At 32.8% G+C, this 21634-nt stretch overlaps 1 protein-coding gene across 1 annotated transcript in view; it reads right to left on the reverse strand.

Moving 5' to 3' along the window:
• Positions 1 to 10053: 10053 nt before the first annotated feature.
• The window catches only part of LOC128854905 (tachykinin-like peptides receptor 99D), a 58680-nt gene continuing 47099 nt past the window's right edge, over positions 10054 to 21634 (reverse strand). Inside the window, exons 7-9 of the mRNA XM_054089361.1 lie at positions 18960 to 19099; positions 18649 to 18717; positions 10054 to 10441 (exon numbers count right to left, since the gene is read on the reverse strand). Of these exons, the coding sequence (XP_053945336.1) occupies positions 10074 to 10441; positions 18649 to 18717; positions 18960 to 19099 (577 nt within the window). The 3' untranslated portion in view covers positions 10054 to 10073. The remainder of the gene's footprint in view (positions 10442 to 18648; positions 18718 to 18959; positions 19100 to 21634) is intronic.

A 21634-nucleotide genomic window follows, 5' to 3' on the forward strand; every position in this document is an offset into this window, starting at 1 on the left:
GTAGTCTGAGAGGTATATACCCTATGATCAAAAAGTACCGGGAATGTTTAAATAAAACAAAACAGAGTTAAATTTCAGGCAAATTTATTTTATCTCCTTCAAAATATGAACCGTCTGAAACAACACACATGGGCCAACGTTTAACCCAGTCCTCCATGCACCCCTGGTAGACCGACGAATGGACTATCGACTGAAATCTCCTTCCTCGAAGTGGTAATCCAGCACAATTTGGACTCGGTGCGATGGCGCGTTATCATTATGCAAAATCCAAGCATGGTTTGCCCACATTTCTGGCCGTTTGCGACAGCATCTCTCAAACGCTTCAAAACGGATAAATAATATTCTTTATTGACTATCTGGCCCGATGGAAGGTACTCATGGTGCACTACGCCTTGGCAATCGTAGAAGACAGTCAAAATCACCTTCCCGGTACTTTTTGGTCACAGGGTATATATGTATATATAAATAAAAAATTGGCATCATGCGCTCGGTGATCGCCGCGGCAGCAATTAATTATCATCAACATACAGTTTGTCTACTGGAAGCGTGACCGGAAATATTTAAGCTTAGAATTCCGTTATAAAAAATTTAAATTTAAATGCTGCTAAGTAGGTGTATCCTTTTCGCAATACGCGTTGGTATTATTGTAAAGTCGGTCCAGAAAATCTTGCACAAATACCCTTAGGTGTGTAACAATTAATGGAAGATTTCCTCAGACCTTGTCGGACACCGTAATCTCTTTTGTTCATGTCGTCAGCAAAGTCAGTGATGAAGGAAAATAGCCATAAATTCCAGTTGTCTTGACTCTTCTTATGCTCTAGATTTTGGATAATTGCTCCTATCTAAATTGGATTTTACCAATAGCTCCTCTTCCGTATACAATGAAAAGTGAGAGAACGCGTGTCGTTGGTACTGTTGTAGAACTTTTGTACTAGAACGTGATGCGATTTCATAAAAAGTAATACTGCCGTAATTATTACAAGTCGAGCACACTTCTAATTTACTCCCTTTACGGGTTCAAAGGTCAAGAACTCAATCAATTTTAGTATAGGATTATATTATATTATTATATTGCAATGTTAAGATTTATTTAAAAATATGTATACCTGTGTGCTTTTCCAAAGAGTTTAAATAAATAAACACTCGAAAGAAAACGACAAGTAGACATTTAAGTGTTCGTGTATTTTTCACTTCAATAAAATATCATTAAAATTTACGAAATATTTTTGACGGTAGAGGTAATACAAAGTCATGAACTTAACATTTAAAATTTAGATATTGATAATATACAGTATTGGACAGAAGCTTAAGACCACTGTAATTTATATATAACTTAAGTAAAGTTTAGAGCATAACTGCAAGGCTAGAAAGTGTTATTTATTATTAATTTGTACAGCCCGCGACATGTCATAGCACTTCAACATTTTGATTGGATTATTGATGGATGAAATTGGATTATATGGCTTTTGTTATAATATACTATACTTTTACAGCTTTACTTTCATAAACAAATAATGAGCACAAAAATAAGATGAAAAAAATACTGGATGGAAAATAAGGAACTCAACACTTTTAGACGTGTAAAAAAGTTTTAGGATCACATTTGATAAAAATTCAAATATTATATTCTTCGTGGAAAAAAATTGATTAAATTTACGACCATCATTATTTTCTCTGCATTAATGAAAAATTGTTTTAATTGAGCACTATTGGATAAACTTTGAAGAGCAACGCACTCGCCCAATACTTCTCAGCAACTTTTAATAATATTAAGATCCGAAATTTATGATGGCCGCTTCAGAACTTAAAGTCTTCTGAACCCTTCACCAGTCTTGATTATTGCATCGAAGATTATCCTTTGAACAGGCTTTTCCTTTCGAATCACTTTTCTTTATTCATCATGTTGTCAACAATGAAAAGGTTAGAGTAGCCTTACTAAAACATAGTGCCTCAAACACCAACCTTACATTCACCTTCTTGGACTTGGATTTGTAGAGCAGTTCGGACTCACGTATTTTTTTTCATTAATTACCAGCTGGGGTGTGCTTTCGTCGAACTAAACAATGTGACTCTATTGATTAAGTATCTTTTATTATTTTTTGTATCTTTTTGTATTTTTCTGCGAAATCTGTGACTTTTTTGCAGTAGGTTGACTTTCATAGCTCAGATTTCGAAGATGCTCATTGGAAAATACTTCACCGGAGCATACTGCATTCTCGAGGTTGATTTTGTGGCTTAAAACAAAACAGTATATTTTCCAAATATGCAAAATTTGCCACCTATTCTGTTTAACTAACTTCAGTAGTCGTCCTCTAATCGAATTCTGACTCATTGAAACCATGTTTTTTTGTATTTGTAACTCTTGCTTGCAAATTCGCTTCAAAATCATTCTTCCCAAAGGGTGCCTATATAGGGTTAACAGAAAAATTGTATTTTTCAATTTTTTCCTTCTTACCTTCCACTAGTTGAACCCGCAATTCGGTTATGGGCTACTGCTCTAATTTAAGTTTTATTTTGGATGGCTAAGACGGCATCTAGTTTTTAAAATTATTTTCAGAATAGATGCATACAAAATTTTTGGTTTTTAATAATGTGAAGTAGGAAATGCTTAGTATTCAAAAAACCGCTCTATTAAGCAGCCATTTTTAACTGTCACGGCCGGGTTCAAATTTTATTGATGACTGGTTAATTAAAAGGAGAAAAGTAGGCCCCTTAAACAAACACTAAAAAAAGTGGACGTACAAGCAGAAACAAAATATTGTTTTTAATAATTTTTAAAATCTAATATCTCAAAAACGGCTTTGTTTTGAAATAATTAGTAATCCCCTCAATAATAATAACTTTAACCACCTTTTTTGAGCAAAGAGTATGCAAGCGTAATCTGTATTCGGTTTGCGTCAGTACCAAAGATAAGATACCAAGGATAATGCGTGCGTTAAATCTGTGTTATATGGGTGCATCACTTGGAAAGTTACAGTGGCAATCAAAAACGCCTCCAAACCCTCCGACGCATACTACGAATCTTCTGACCCCGAAAAATATTGAACTCCGAGTTGCTTGGGGTTACGAATCAGATCGAGATTGCCTGCGAAGTGCGAATAAGGAAATGGCAATGGATTGGTCACACACTTTGAAAGGTTGACAACAACGTCGTCAAACATGCGTTACGGTGGAGCCCGACCCAAGAAGTAGGGCGTGCAGTTGGAAGACCTTGTATAACAATGCGAAAATAAACTGAATCCGAAATGGCAACTCCTGGCTTGTACTGGAGCGAAACGAGGGTCATAATGACCGTTGCCGTTCTGGAGTATTTAACGTTCTATGCTCCACAAGGAGTCAAAGGAAAACGTATATATACGAGTATTAAGTACGAGTATACCTGTATATATTTTTATACTATATACGCACCCAAGACGTCTTTTTCGGTAGCCCTGTATATATTGATTTGGGACCCCTGCCTCCACAACTTTTCCAAACTCTCTCCAGATTGTGAGCAAAGATATAACTGCTTTACTAACTTCCATAAACACAACTGGCCGATCGGAAATTCTACATAAAATTCACATACTGCTAAATGGGCTGCTAAAAAAGCAGGGTGGCTTTAAATTTTTAAACAGAACTAATTCTGCAAATTCTTAAAACTCTCTAGCGATATGTAAGAAATAAATAAAGAAATGCGAGATTGTGATGAATAGTATTGCAAATACATACCAGAAATATATACCTATTTTGAAAAAAAGTAATATTGAAAGAAAACAAAAAACGGTATAATAAATTTAATGTGATATTTTTTAGCTTCTACTGTAGTGACCTTAAACTTTTGCGCAATACTGACCACTTATAGTAAAACTATAAAGTTCTTTGTAGGAAATTCCGAATCTTGTTTTTAAACAATATTCAGAGATGTACTACAGTAAATTCGATAGTTATAACGGCGAGAAAGTTTGCCTGGAAATTTTGTTAAAATCAATATAAAAATATTTCTGATTTTGGATTAAATGTATTTCGAGTATCAAGTCAAAGCTTAAAACGTAATTTTATGTCATAACTTTAAATTCTTATACAATACATATATTCAGTGCAACATCGATAAATATCTTACAGCTTCAACAATTAATTAATACTTTACTTTTGTGTGGAAACAGATTCACTTAAATGATTTCTTGCAAACAACTCTTTCATATATACGTACATAGATATAAGGGTGTATATAATTAACATTTAATCTATGCTCAATTACATATATACATACATATATTATGTGAAGTTTAAAATATAAATTACCTACACTCCCTGCTTAAAATACTAAAATTTCCCACTTAAAGGTAAAATAATCACATTTTTCATCATATAGTTATTTTTTGCTTTAAAAGTGAAGATTTTAGTGCAAAATCGTAGAAGTATGATACTTAGTTGTATGTATAGCATGATCTTAATAGGTTAGAGTGCGTTATTCCCTATGCAAAAAAAATAGTTTTTTCTCTTTGAATTATATAAATTATTAAATTAAAAATCTTTCCCCAAAATATTTCGAAAAAATATATTATGATTTTGGAGAGTTGGAGCGGCTGGAAAGTATTTCATTAATTTAATTCTGTTGATACAATTTTTAAACTTTTTACAGCTGACTTTTTAAGCATAATCTCTTCAATCATCTGAAGTGATTTTTTAGTAAAAATAATTTTAAAAACTAATTTTATTTATAAAATCCTGGATCTTTGGGGTTATTTTCAAATCGGTCCAGCTCACGTAAATCTTATAATTTTTCAAATATAATTGGGTAGAAGTCTCAAAATATAATAGATTCTATAATTCCGGTGGAAAATGGCAACTTCTGTTTATGAGGCTTTCTTATACTATATGTACATATTTTTTCGAATGATGGGTTGCTTATTTTGTTATTGACACTTCTTCTTAGTCAAGAAATATGCAAATTGAGTATTTTCCTGCTGAAGCTCTACTGCGACTCTAGTGAAATATCCAATGAAGCTCACTATAGGCTAACTGTGTAAAATTTCGAAAGTCACCAAAATCATCGAAAAAAAGGAATCATCATCCATTTCAACAACTCAGTATTTCACGAATCAGTCTGATAAGAACTTTACATAAAATTTTTCGATTAGTTGCTTACATGTTCCAAGGCATGCAGGAATTGAAGAACACAAACAGCTAATCGGTGTTTTTACTTACCATATCAACTGATACAAGTATTTCGGACATTTTCTGAAAATTGGTCTATTTGTGCACTTGAATACAATAAGAAGCAAACTGATTTTTCTGATTTTTTTAAATGATCTGTTTAAAGTTTTGGGATAGATTTTTCTAAAGTGAAATATCTTCGGCTCCTTTTAAGATTTAAATTTTTTTTTCACGGGTTCACTGTTCATATTTGAATAGAACCCTAATACTTAACAGAATCTAAAAATGAAACATTCAGGAATTACCAAGCATAGTTTCAGCTATTAATGAAAATAATAAGGAGAAGTGTTTTACAAAAAAAAAAAATCATAAAATTTTTTAACAAAACAAAAGAATATTTTATCCACAAAAATTAAAAGGAAAAAAAGTTTTAATTATTTCTATTATTCACTTTAAACAAATCCATACCAAAAATTTCAACATTGCATAAATCTCAAAGTTATTAATTTTTTTTTCAAAATATTTACAGCTATTAAAATACTCAATTTTCAGAAAAATTTACGACAATTTCCAATACTTGGTATTGAATCGCGCTACCTAAAACAGTTTGATTTGGACTTTGATTTTGGGCGAAAAATAAGTTTTTTTTTTGACTTGGCGTAATTTAATATTTTTTGAGGGTTTTTTTATTCTCTGTTAATATATACTTTTCGATGACGTTTTTAAGAAGAACTAAGGAGCTACTATAAAAAAAAAATCTCGGCACATATAATATATATTATCGCTCCTACGTGGATCATAGGGTGGCATCATCTTAGCGGTAAGTAAAAATACTGCATTTTCGCACATGAAAATCCGAAATGTCTATGCATTTTATAGATACGAAGTCATTTTGTGAACTTTGGCTTAGTATTTTTTTTACAAATACAGCTTTATCCAATATTTTGGTCTACGATAAGTGCTATAGTGGCATGTTTTTCCAACTTCTCGTAGGTTCGGTTCTGGCCACAATTCCCATCAAATGACTGATCCATTTCTTAAGCAAGAGGAATGTTTAAAAATTGATAACAGCTTAATTTTGTGCTTAGTATCATGCCGACATTTGAGTAAAATAAAGAGTTGTTATGTATTGTAAAAAGACTACATTTTGAGGATATGAAACACTTGTTCTTATACGAGTTTTATAGTATTAGTATGTTTTTATGCACATATAATCAATAGCAGACATGGTGTTACATTTTTTTACATTTTTAATTTTTAAATAATTTATCCATACATGCATACATATACGCCTTTTGCACTAAATTCTTTAGCTTACTTTACTAAAAGTTTAAATTATTACTCCTTAACATGTTTACATAGCGGATACCCTTATTACCATATACTTGCACATTGATGACATCAACGTCCGTGGAATAAATTTGCATTTAGCCTTTTACTTTTTAGTAACTCTGTAGTAAAAGAAGTCGCATTTGTATATTTTTTGCATACATATGCCCATTTACTAATTATTTTTGCAATATTTTGCTAGACCCATTATACCCCGGCTCGTTAAATATATACAAAAGCGTACAGTTTGCCAAAAAAGTATACTGTAAAATGTTTGTTCGCTATTTCAGAAGATGGGGTTACTTTTAATATTTTTTTCTATTCATTCACTGCCTTACTAGCACATATTTTGCATAGTAAAATGTTTTATTAAATGGATTTGATAATTGAGGATTTACGCTATGAATACCTTATTTATCATGACTGGAATATTCAGCTTTGCTTTCAAATATTATATTTTGTGAATATTGTGAAAGAGTAGTTTATTGGTTCAATTATATCATCCAAATTCAATTGCAAAATTAATTCATATATTGAATTTTTCTAAAATCTCATTTTCTTATATTTTCTTGTTTTATTTTTTTTACTCAAAAATAGTAATATTTTTATTTCACTACTCTTACTATATATCCTTAAATAAAGTACTTTCAAAATTAAAGTCCCTGTACATCTTTTTTCGTTTTTATTTTTAGTACTAGTTTTGTCGAATTGTAAGTCATAACGAATCCTTAATTCGAATGCTCTATATCTATTTTATTTTCCAACATACCATGTCATATACCTACATATATACACATGTACTTCAAATTTTAGAACAAACATTAAAATATTTTACAACTTTGCAATCCAGTCTGCATTACATTATATTATTTTAATTTAAACTGTATTTAGTGGTCGTTTTTTTTATTAGTTTTATAGACACATTTAAATCATTTTTTTTTTCCATAAATTAAACTTCTTATCGTTCTAGCAAAACCATTTAGCATTTGCAGAAAAGTTGTCTAGTTATGTGCACAAGCATTAAATGGTGCACTATCAGCTATTTGAGATTTTTTAACAATATTTATATGGGCAGGCTGGTTCTTATTTACTTCATACGGCACGTTTTAAAATATCAAAAGAGCAGAGCACACTTATGCCAAGAGGGTTTATCGTGGCACCCAGATAAGCACTAATTCTTTCTATTTAATACTAATCACTAGCACTTTAGCATTAACTAATCACTTGGCGTAGGCTGCCTTACTCATCATCACCTTTCACCTATTCGTCTGTTTCGTGTGAGGTACAAGCACTGAAGTGGCTGAATTGAACAAACTTGGAATGTGTCACATCATATGGCTTGCCTTTTTGTTCAGTGTGTCAACTATAAAAAAAAAATTACATTCCGAAGTTATTAAATTATTACAATACCCACTAAAAGCATTTTTCGCCGGTGGAGAATGCACGGAATTTTTTGTTATATGCAGAAAATACGCAACAGCGTCTAGGGAAAACTTTATAAAAAATCGACGAAATTTTTCAGCAACTTTTTTTGTTATACAAAATATTTTTCTAGAAATTCTAAATAAATTGCTATGAAAAGTTTGGAAAGTTTTCCCATAGGTTGGAAAATGGACTTCTGGAGTTTTTATTACAAAAAATAATTAGAAAAATTAATAAACATAAAAGAAAAGAAGAAAAATAGTCAAAACTTGTTAAAGTAATGATGAGCTATAATTTGTCGCTGCTGCTAAGCAAATGCACGGTATTTTTCAATACGTACAGAAACGTATTGAGATACAATACGAAAAGTTTTGGGAGTCCTATTAGGAAATTTGAAGTGATTACTGAGCATAGTTGAAACTATTACTACAAAAAAAAAACAAAAAAAAAACTGACAAGAGTGCTTTCCAAAAATTTGTTTCCCAACAATTTAAGTAAAACTTAGGCACTTTTTTCTCAAATAATTTGTTTTATAAATTATATTTTAATCTAGAAAATTAAAGAAAAATTTTGAAAATGTTGAACGGACCCGAATAAATTTCATATCAAATCTCATTCATTTCTTATCTCATTTCAAAAAAATGTTAACAAACGTAATCATTTTTTCTCAAATAATTTGTTTACATTTTTACTTAGAAAATTATAAAAAAATTACGAAAATGTTAAAATGACAATACCATAATTTTCAATATTGAATAAATTGAAGAGCGCATTTATCGAATTTTTTTTTCTAAAAATTTTCAACAAAAATAATTTTTTGAAAAAGTCTATTTTAACTTAGAAAAGTACAAAAAAAATTATGAAAATGAAATGTTGTTATTTTTTCTAAAATTTGTCAACAAACTGAAGAGCGTGTTTTACGAAAATGTTTTTTTTTTTTTTTCAAAAATTGCCAACAAAAGTAATTTTTTTAAAAAGGATATTTTAACCTAGAAAATTATAAAAAACTATGAAAATCTTATAAGGAACCGAAGATATTTTATTTAAAAACTCAATACCATAATTTTCAACATTGAATAAACTGAAGAGGCCGTTTTCCCAAAAAATATTTTTTTTAAAAGTACATTTTAACCTTAAAAATTAAGACAAAACTGTTAAATGTTAAAGTGTCAATGCATATACTCAGCAATTTTCAACACAAATAATTGCTTTTAAAAACGCCATAGCTTTTGGCATTGAATAAACTGAAGAGGCTGTTTTCCAAAAAAAGTTTTTTTCTCAAAACAATCTCAAAATTTTTTCAGTTCCCATTTTTTATACTCAAGCCTGTAAATAAACCAATGTTTGTCAAAAAATTGAAATAACAATTTGCGCAACACCGTCAAAAACAAAAGTATTATAAAAAACTCAATGGGATCTTAGCAATTTAAAACTTGCACTTGATTATCCTAGACTCTAATGAACAATAAAACTGTATGCCAAACATTTTTGTAGAAACCCTACATAAAAAAGTAATGAGTATTAGGAAAAAAAAACAAATCTTGCCAAAATGTTGATACACTATCGTTTTCTCCCGAGGTGTACCTATCTTTGTAGGAAAATCTCTCTTTATAACCTAAAAATGTTTACTCATGACATACTAGCCTCACTTGGTGCCAAAATTAGTGCAATGGCCTGCTTGCATAGTGCTAGGTGTAAATAAACTGTGCCTGTTTGTATCTCTTACAACCACAATCATGACAAACTACGCATACGCCCCTAATACAGAAGGAGTAGCCGATCCAGTTATGAAGTATGTATCTAACTGCCAAGTAGACTTTTTCTTAACTCTATCCTATGCACTTAATTTACAGCCATGTCTTATCATCCGTTGTTGCTGAGACAAAGATGCCACGTGGCGTATTTGTGGACAGTAACGTTGTTGTTGCATTTTTTGTTTCTGTTACCGTCCCTATTGTGCTACCATTTCGCATAGGATCTTTTGCTCTGTGGTTGTTGTTATTGTTGCCGTTGCTAATGCTGTTGCTACTATTATTCAAATCAAACACTTTTGAACTACCGTTAACATTTTTGTATGCCAAGCTATCTAAACCGCTTCCGCCATAGCCCACGTCACGTTCTTCAACTGCTTTGACGCCATTACCCCTGCTCTTGCTGTTGAAGCTGCGCGTGCGATCGTACTGTCAAGATATGGCAGGTACATTTGTTGCGTCCACACTAACACCAACACCTGTAGATAGCATTGGTGGTGTGTCCGGTTGTGTGTCGGTTTTTTCTGCAGTCGCTGGCCACAATTGTCGTGGAGGAATGGCGACCTGTTGTGCGCTACCATTTCGCATGGCCCCTTTAATGGGGTCCGCTTTTATTACGAACCCATAGTGTCCTATACCCGGCGCACCGCTAAGCGAAGTCAGTGATGTAAGCTCATGACTGTTGTTACAATTACTAATGCTGAAGCGCTGATGATATACGCCGGAGTTGTTAGAGCCAATTGGCGCAGAGTGTCGTATCGGATCTCGATGGGATAGTATTGTGGAATTGCGCAGCATGCCTGAAAGTGGATAATATATATGTATATATCACTAAAGGAAATAAATATATGTACATATACACCTCATACAAAGTGTGGGCGTGTAAGCGGATGGATTAGGATTTGGAAGCCGCCCTACTCAATGTTCTACGTTCTGAAGTAACAATACAAAAACCATGGACATATTGATACAAGCCCCCTGTACATGCCTATGTTAATCTGTACAATAGTTAATAGCTTAGCACAGCTGCCAAGCACAGGCAAGCATTTATTCCCAAGTATTCCATTTAATCCAGCCAGCCCAGCGGCTCTTTTGTGCTTCAAAACAAACAAAAAAGGAAGCCCTAACGCCAAGTCGATGTCCGCAGCCACTTAGAGATAAATGTACAACACGAATGGGCAGTGGCTCAACACGTTGTCTATGTTGGTGACATAAATCTGCCTGTGACAGACATGCTGCATGCTGGCTTTGGGTAATAGGTACCGTTTGCCAATAAAGTATTCCTATAAATGTGAATAAAACGTTTTTTACGTCTTCTAGTGTAAATAAATTTATGGTTCATACATTTTTTTGTTTTTATGAATCTCGCGAAATAAAGGGGTTTTCGTTGCTTGTGTGGCACGTAGCGTCGTCTTGTTGAAAATAAACGTTGTCTAGATCAATACCATCCAATTTCGACCATAAAAAATCATTAATCATCTCTCGATAGCGCAATCCATTCACCGTAGCAGTTGCTCCAGCTTCATTTTCGAAAGGGTAAAGTCCAATGACTTCGCCGGACCCAAACCGCACCAAACAGTCACACGTTGAGGATAGAGAGGCTTTTCAACAATAACTCTAGGATTTTCTGAGCCTCATATCCGACAATATTGCTTGTTGACGAAGCCACCGAGGTGGAAATAGGTCTCATAACTCAAGATGGGTTTTGAATGGAATTCCAGATCATTTTCATACATTTGAACGATCCAATCAGCAAAGACATGACGTGGTTGATGATCGGCCGGCTTGAGTTCTTGTGTTAACTGGACTTTATAAGCCTTAAGACCCTAATCTTTATGCAAAATACGGTGTAATGACGTTTGTGGAATGCCTAATTCCAAAGAATGACGAGGAATGGGCAAACCAGGGGTTTCTTCAACACTTTCGGCTACAACCACAATATTTTCGGCTGTTCTTGAGCGACGTGCACGGGTTTTATTCTCCATATCACTAACTTTTCCCAACAGCACCAATTTTTTAAAAAAATTCCTGTATTGCGGTCCGACAAGGTGCTTCACGATGACCCAAAAATGTTCGAGTTTTACGAACCGTCTGTGCCAAATTTTCACCATTTTTATAGTAAATTTTAATAATTTCAATGCGTTGTTCAAACGAGTATCGTTCCATTTTTATTAATGGCGTAGTTTCACTTGCCAAATATCAAAAAATGACGGCTTCAACACCTGTTATTGGAAAACCCTTTACAATACATTACTTCGGGTCATACTATACGTCGATTAAAAAAAAGCTCCATACCAGAAGTAAAGATTCAAGACCTCAAATGGAATTCGTGAGGCTATCGAGGACATAGGGCAGCCACTTTGCAATTCGGTTATGAAAAATTTTATGAAAAGGATATTGTCCAGTAAGCGTGGCCGTGGTGGTCATTTGCCTGATGTTACTTTCCACTATTAACGGCATACCTTCCTCTTTATAATGAAATAAACATCCGATCATTTATCATGAAATAGTATTTTTCTTTGATCATATTAACAACACTGTTTGGAAAACCCAATATATGGGTTTTTCAATAAGGGCGGGTAGATGTTGAAATGGAATAAAATGGCGTTTGCTGTGTGGCACGTAGCGCCGTCCTGCTGGAACCACATGTCGTCTAGGTCCATATGGTTCAATATGGGCCATAAGAAATTGGAAGGGCCACCCCGTCTACCGAAAAATGGGCTCAATGAGCGCAACGTTTGCGTTAATGAACACTCATTTTGATAATAAAGTTTTACCATTTGAACGTGCTGTTCAATCAATGACTGGCACAGGGCGCCAAAATCGACCCGTGCCAATTGAAAAGCTCTTATAATTCGTTACAATATTCAGTACAACTACCAGTGTGAAAAAACAGAGCAGGTGACCAAAAAGGTTGAATAATTTATGGGCCCAATATAGCCTTGAATGACACAAAATGCGCGTTGCTTAACCAATAGAAACAAATGTTGGCACAATCACAGAAAATGTGTTAGTTAGCTCTTTGAAACCATTTACGTAGGAATAATTTGAACTAAAACAATTTTACTGAATTTGTATACAATTAATAGAATTTTGGATAGCCCCGATTTTTATTTTGCCCTTCTCTTAGCTGGCACCATATTCCTTTTAAGTTTTATGCCTAGATATTATCTTTAAGTTATTTTGTACCCTTAGTCTATGCTATTTAAAAATAAATAGAATGAAAATGAAAATTAAATGAGGTGTGGAATCAAGCGAAAAATTAAGAGATTTTTTACTTCAACTAATACCTGATGGAAAGGAAGTTACCTGAAAAGTGGGCGAAATGCCGCAAATTCCAACAAGCAGCTTTTCAAGTGATTTGAAGGGACAGTGTGATGCAGTTGCTTACCATGAAGCACTAATAATTCATCTCTCGAGAGAGGTTACCCTTTTCAGTGACAAATATTAAAAGCGCCGTATTGTATATATCATACATTAAAAACAAAAAAATAAAAATCGAAACTTCCAGTGATGAATTGGGGGCTACATCTCAAAGAGAGGAATTGAAAACCCTCATAGGGATGCCGCATATTAACTATGTATATATTTTTAAGTTCAATTTAACCAGTAGTGCGATAAAACTTGCACTTTTTAAGCCAACAGGCCTACTTTTAAATTCTATCCAGATAAAGCTGCCAAGCTAGAACCCATATGTTGGATGTGTGCAGCCTTTATAATTCTGAAAGACTAGCGGGATATCAACACAGAAGCGAGATGAAATTAGTAAGTTATTTTTGGCGCTATTGAAGAAAATATTGTAAAGAAAGCAACATAAAATTTAGCAGAGTTGAAAACTGTAATACAGAACGAATAACAGGAAATTATAGGTAACTAAGACGTGGCCGCCGTAGCCGAATGGGTTGGTGCGTGATTACCATTCGGAATTCACAGAGAGGTCGTTGGTTCGAATATCGGTGAAGGCAAAATTAATAAAAACATTTTTCTAATAGCGGTCGCCCCTCGGCAGGCAATGGCAAACCTCCGAGTGTATTTCTGCCATGAAAAAGCTCCTCATAAAAGTATCTGCCGTTCGGAGTTGGCTTGAAACTGTAGGTCCCTCCATTTGTGGAAAAACATCAAGACGCACACCACAAATAGGAGGAGGAGCTCGGCCAAACACCTAACAGAAGTGTACGCGCCAATTATTTACAATATTTATTTTATTTAAGACGTACATACATAGAAAGTGCAATTTACTCCAAGATAAGTCGATTTGAAGCTATGTAAACTTGCGAGAGATATCGCACAATTCTGAAATTTGAAATTTTTGAGAATTTTAAAAACTCTAAATAAACAATTTTGATTTCTTTTTGAGATTTTCAAACATTTTAACAGAAAATTTCTCAATTTTTATAATATTAATTTGCAAAAACTTATTGCGAAAATACTTTCTCGCCACTTTGAAATTTTCGAAGATTTTAAATATATAATAAAGAGTTTTTTTTCAGAATTTAAAAAGTTTTAAACAAAAAAAAAAACATTTCTGAAACTCTTCTCTCCACATTGAAAATTGAAATTTTCGAAAACTTGGGAAAATTTTCATTAGGCAATTTTGTAATTTTTTGAGACAAATCTTCGAAAGCTTAAAAAATTGTTATACAAACAAGTTTTTGACAAAATTTTCCAAATTTTTAATGTTATCACTTTGTAAAAAGACATTGCTACAATACATCTTCGCATAATGAAATTTTCGAAAATTACAAAAAAAAAAAATAATTTAATTTTCTTTTTTTTTAATTCCGAAAAAGTGTCTCAGTTTTCCAAAACTAAAAAAAAATTACTAAAACACTTCATCCCTCGTTGGACAATTTTAAGAGTTTTAAACAAAAATGTTTGAAATTTTAATTTTTGAAAAGGAAACATTTTCGAAAATTCTAAACAAAAATACTTCCGAAAGTTTCTCAATTTTTTAATACTTCGTAAACAAACATTGCGAAAATACTTTCTAGACACGTTGATATTTTCGCAAATTTTAAAAAATTTTTAAGCAATTTTAAAAACTTTACACAGAAACATTTTGGAAAGTTTAAAAAAATGTTATGTAAACAACACACATTAAAATTTTAAACTTTGGAAAATTTTAATTTTAAATAAAAAATTTTGAAATTTTTCGACAATTTAAAACTTTGAATAAAAATATTTCCCAAAGTTTTTAAAATTTTAAACAGAAACAACATTTTGGAAAAAAATGTTTCTCCATTTTTTATCTCATTACTTTGAAAATAATTTTGATTTTTTTTGAGATTTAAAAAAATTTTAAACAAAAAAGTTTTAAGAAATAAGTTCCATAATTTTTTATGTTATTACTTTGTAAAAAACATTGCTAAAATACTTCGCACATTGAAATTTGAAATTGTTTGTAAATTTTAAAATCTTTAAACGGAAAGATTTTTGAAAATCTTAAAAGATTTGAAACATGTTATATATGTAAACAAGTTTTCTTAATTTTGGTGGTTATTGTTTTGTAAAAAGATATTGCTAAAATACGTCTTTGCACATTGCATTTGGAAATTTTCAAACATTCTAAGAAATGTTGAAATTTTTTGAGAATTTTAAAAACTTTAGGCAAAAAATTTTAAACAAAAATATTCCAATTTTCTAAAACTTACAAATTTCCAATAAAATTTAATAAAATATATACAAATTTTTTTCGGAATCTATAAACTCTCCTACTCTTTTTAGATTTAGATAAAATCTTGTTTATCATAGCGACATTTTATTAACAAAAGAAAACGTAAAAGACAATTGATAGAATACTTTCTAGGCAAACTGTACCAACTCAGAGCAAACAGTAATACTCACACGTAAATAAAATGTTTATTTTGTTGCTGTAGAATCACAAGTAATTCATATTATAAAACTTTGTCTATGTGCAAATTCTATGTAGGAGCTGTCCTAAGTCACTTTGACGAGAGATAAATAAAAGTTGACAGCCAGTCCACAAGAGGAAGTTATGGGCTGTTAACGTAAATCGTAGATGCAGTTAAATTTCTAAAATTAAACTAAACAAGTTTAAATGACAGGGATTTATTTGAGAATTAACTTCGACTTGTACGACTGCCTCATTTCACTATATAATTAGTATCCATAAATTTTGTGTCGCTTATTTTCGCAATTTTCACAACTTCCAAAGTTTTTATGTCCGGTAATCTATAACAAAATGTGATGATAATTTTTATGAGCTTGCACATTAATCTTCTAATGCACCGTTAGATAAGCTATTTTAACTTTTCAAGCAATGGTATTGACGAGTTTAGTTATATAGCTAGAAGAGGAATTGTTGAGTGATACGTTCGCCGAAGATAGGATTGCACTAGTTTTGGCCAGCGCATCGGCATGCTCATTCTCTTGTATTTCTTTCTATCAAGGATTTTACACTTATTTGGGAATCATATTAACCTTTTCCCCTATTTTTAACATTCATGTCAGCTTTCGCATCAAAATAACTTCAAGATTTGAGAGAAGACTGATTTCGTACTACTTGGTGCATATCACTAAGTCTGCCTAGTTTGGGTTGCCACTCTGAAATTATTATTTATGAAATTGATTTTATAGCAATGACTAATTTGGCATTCGGCTCTCATTCTTAGTAATCAATAGGCTAATAATAGATTTGATATTTGGCATGCACTTACAAAGCCATGACTGTAATCGACGCACACTCCTCTTAAATTATAAAAAAGAGGTTGTCTGTAAAGTCGGTTTACTGACGATAGTTTAACGTGATAACGTCATAAGAAAATACTGATTGAATGGTTGCATTTTTCAAAAGAAAATTTTAATTTTATTTGTTTGATAGATATTTTGTATGGATATAGAGAATGAGTTAACATTAACATTAACATTAACATAACATAATATAACATAACATAACATAACATAACATAACATAACATAACATAACATAACATAACATAACATAACATAACATAACATAACATAACATAACATAACATAACATAACATAACATAACATAACATAACATAACATAACATAACATAACATAACATAACATAACATAACATAACATAACATAACATAACATAACATAACATAACATAACATAACATAACATAACATAACATATCATAAAGCATTCACCAACAGCTTTCATTTGATACCCATATTGTACATACACGTCCGAAGGTTACCCGGGTCCACGTTTTGACCTATATCTCGAGACCCTATCTACCAATAGGTATTCAAACTATACGGAAATCATCTTCAATACCTACTTAACAATGTGTGTAAGTTTGGTTTAATTCGGTTCAAAGACACGGCGGGTCCACGTTTTGGCATATATTTCGAGACCCTAGTCATCAATAGGTATGAAAATTACCCCGTATTAAAGCACTTATCAACAGCTTTCATTTGATATCCATATTGTACAAACACATTCTAGGGTCCACGTTTTGGTCTCTATCTCGAGACCCTAGTCACGGAGCGGATGGAAATACTCTGAACTAAAGCATACACCAACAGCTTCCATTTGATACCCATATTGTACATACACATCCGAAGGTTACCCGGGTCCACGTTTTGACCTATATCTCGAGACCATATCTACCAATAGGTATCCAAACTATACGGAAACCATCTTCAATACCTCCTTAACAATGTGTGTAAGTTTGGTTTAATTCGGTGCAAAGACACGGCGGGTCCACGTTTTGGCATATATTTCCAGACCCTAATCATCAATAGGTATGAAAATTACCCCGTATTAAAGCACTTATCAACAGCTTTCATTTGATACCCATATTGTACATACACAACCAAAGGTTACCCGGGTTCACGTTTTGTTCTATATCTCGAGACCCCAGTCACGGAGCGGCATGAAAAATACTCTGTACTAAAGCATTCACCAACAGCTTCAATTTGATATCCATATTGTACAAACACATTCTAGGGTCCACGTTTTGGTCTCTATCTCGAGACCCTAGTCACGGAGCGGCATGAAAAATACTCTGGACTAAAGCATTCACCAACAGCTTCCATTTGATACCCATATTGTACATACACATCCGAAGGTTACCCGGGTCCACGTTTTGACCTATATCTCGAGCCCTATTTCCAAAATAAAATATAATCCATGTTACTCGTGGATGATGTAGCTTTCGAATGGTGAAAGAATTTTTAAAATCGGTCCAGTAGTTTTGAGCCTATTCATTACAAACAAACAAAGTTTTCCTCTTTATAATATTAGTATAGACAACATATCTTGTAAGGTATATGGTAAATATTAAAATACATTTTTTCCTTCATATATAATAAAAAAATTAATAATTATAACATTAAAACAACAGGTATTATTAACAAACTTGGTTTTATTTTAAATTCTTCAAGTGAATCAAATTAATAATAATCAATAAGAAGGCATATGCAAATACAAATACGTGAATTTATATATGTACATATGCGCATATACATACATATATACGCTCACTTAAGTAGGAGTGAGCAAGATGTCGAACGTTGCCGTTCGTTTGCTTTGTTTGCTTTGTCGTTCGTTCCGCGCTTTCGCTTGCAGTTCATGCAATGCAATGAGCAAGGTAACGACAAATGAGCAAGGTAACACTAATGAGCAAGGTAACACTAAAGAGCAAGGTAACACTAATGAGCAAGGTAACACTAAAGAGCAAGGTAACACTAATGAGCAAGGTAACACTAAAGAGCAAGGTAACACTAATGAGCAAGGTAACACTAAAGAGCAAGGTAACACTAAAGAGCAAGGTAACACTAATGAGCAAGGTAACTACATATGAGCAAGGTAACACTAATATGAGCAAGGTAACACTAATGAGCAAGGTAACGACACATTTTTTCGTGCGTGCAGCCTGTTAAATCGAATTATAAGACGTTATCACGTCAAAAGTAGCATTTTAAAATCATATCTTCAGATAACATTAAAATAGTGTTCACATTAAAATTTAATAATAGTTTTCATACGTATCTTTGCTCACTTACCATAGTGTGAAGCTACGCGCCGGTTTTTCGGCGAGCTCGGACATGTATACAAAAATGATCGTTGCGTATCTGGAAGAGACACATAAAAAGATGAATTGACTGGGAAATGTACAACTGGAGATGAGAGAATACAGAACCAAGTGGTCGAACGGAAGAAAATCAGACAAAATTGTTGAATAAATGGCGTGGAATGAAAAATGCATGAAGAGGGGAAGTATCGAGTGTTTTTCAGTTATGCAAAATTAATTGGAGAATTTCAATTATCAGCTACATTACACACACGCGAAGCCTATTAGCGACAGTTCACTTACCATTACGTTTGATGCGATTATGATCTGGCGAACCGGAACATGAGTATCTCGATGTCATATTATCACGCCGATTCAATGTTTCAGCGCCAATATGCACGAAGGGGCACCAGCGGAAGAACAACTTGAAGCCATAACGGAATCTGTGCAAATAGAGGAGAAAAATCAAAAAAATCAATACCGAAAAATACATACATACATAGATATATATGTATGTGTGCACGTACATATGTAGGTGTGAGCATATAAGGGACGGCTGAAATTTAGAACTACACAGAGAAAACTGCTGCACGTGTAAATGTAGCTGTACTTAATATTTGCTAAGTGTATCCTATTACTTGTGTCTGTGTACTTTAATGTGTGTGTGGGCGTGTGTGTGTGTGAATACTGTGTATTTAATGGCAAGCCACATTGTGCATCACAACTTGGCGCAACAGCTTGCAACTGCAGGTGACAGGACTGCAATTAATTCAAGTTGCCGCCTTTGCGGCTGTTGTTCGTAACAGCGGAAGTGCGCATTTTCTCGCTAAATTCAACTGCAAGCACATAAACCCCACACTCGATGCACTTTGACTGCTCCATAGAGTGCAAGCAATTGGTGGGGCGTTTGAGTGTTAGTTAGTCGGATTGGCATTGAGCACCAGCCCAATGCGTCTTCGAATGCACGCAGCTAATAGATAGCGAGCTACACACACTCATATATACATAGACATTGTGGTTGCGTTTAAATAAATTTCACAAACTTAATGTTCATGGTTGTGAATAAATGTCATTATGAACACCCTAACCACTTTTGGATTGAAAAGTACGCTCTTGCGCTACTAAATTGCACTGTACCCACTTACCCATTGAACATTCAGGGAATTTCTGTTTAAATAGATTTTAGAAAATGCTACCACTCGTTGCGGCTTATTCCTACGCGATAAAAGCATATTTTCGGTGAAATTTGATTAATGCAATGGAGTCGCGCTAAGTAAGCAGGCACGTGATGAATTAGTTGAGCGTAGGAATAGTGCCGCAAGCGCAAACAGTGCACTCGCATACATATACAAATTTATGCTAAATATCTATGGTACCAACGCCATGGATGTGTATAGAGAAGGTAGCCTACGGAAACTCTGAAGCTGCTTCAATTTAAATTTTGCTACACAAATTTGAATATCCGAATTTTGGCTATTTTAATTACTTAGTGCCCATTCAAAGTTTGAGTACTTTTATTGTAAAAGTTTACGAGTACTGCGGGTGCTTCCGAGTATCGAAGTTTTTCATTAACATTAAATACATTTACAACAAAATAGAAGTAATAAATGGAAATAATGTAAATTAGCCACCGGTTAGTCATAGTTGTTCAACTTCAAAGTTCATTTCAGCCGGAAGGGACAGAAAAACCTATTGTATACTGGATGGTACGAGGTGTGGCTACTAAATGATGAAACCGATGCTATAAAACATAAAAAAAATTATTATGGTACATGAACTAATTGTGTTTTGACAATTTTTTTATTTTTTATTTTATTTTTAGTAAATTTTATGAAAATATAGTTCATTCCTCTACAAAAATCACATAAATCCAAATTAGAAAAAAATGAAAAAAAAAAAATGCAAAAAATGTGCGTCAAAGTTTCAAACTTTTTAATCAGAGTCTTTAAAAAAATGTCGAGTATGCAGCCAATTTGAAAGCACATTTAAAATAAATCCACTTCACACTTTTTAAACAGAATTTTCAAGACAATTTCGAATATGCAGTTTTAAAGAAAATTTAATATGAATTCAGGTTTCAAACTTTGCGCAAATTAAGAAAAAAAAATTTCATCAAAACTTCAAGGTTTTCAGTCAGAGTTTTCAAAAACATTTCGAGTACTCAGCATTTCGAGTATTCAACGTTTGAAATTTAAAAAAGTCTCATTTCATAGGTATCTACCTTTACTTATACAATATTGCTGTAATTACTATATTATTTGAATTATTATTATATTGTTATTACTATTGCTATTATTATTTCTATTAAATGCACAAACCTCTTCATCTAGTGCGAAGGCTTCACTCCTTTTGTGCACTTTGGAAATATTTCAGTGCTTCTAATATATTTCTATCATAATACATCTCTATACCTCATCTCATCTTAAATTTAATATCATCTCATCTACTATTATATTTTATGGTTGATTGAAAGATACAATGGTCCACAATGCTTTTAGTGGCTAACTGAATGAACATATTCCCTTCCCATTGTGGCCATAATGTGTGTATAACCTGCCACAATAAACAGGCCATCATAATGTCTTTCACAAACAGGCTATTTAATACGGATGATTGCCATTACAAAATAGAAACTATTCATTGCTCAAACTCAAAAAGTTCTACCACATAGAGTAGTGGTAAAGCAACCGACTAAGCAGCATTAAGTGTAAATGTTTGTATCTACATATGGGCACATATATATATTGACATATGTGGTCTATCTTCCCGCAAATATATACACATAATACATATTATGAGCTTCCGAGTACAAATAGCTCATACGGCATTAAAGGCGTTTTCAATGTTGCTAGTCCTGCTCATAGAACTCACAGGTGTGAGCGCTTAAAATAAGTCTGCATAAGCAATATAAGTATGTATACATATAACAATGAATAGGTAGAACAGTGTAATGTGTAAAGCAAAGTGATATTTATTTA

This window comes from Anastrepha ludens, chromosome 2 (assembly GCF_028408465.1).
Source record: "Anastrepha ludens isolate Willacy chromosome 2, idAnaLude1.1, whole genome shotgun sequence".
Lineage (NCBI taxonomy): Eukaryota > Metazoa > Arthropoda > Insecta > Diptera > Tephritidae > Anastrepha > Anastrepha ludens.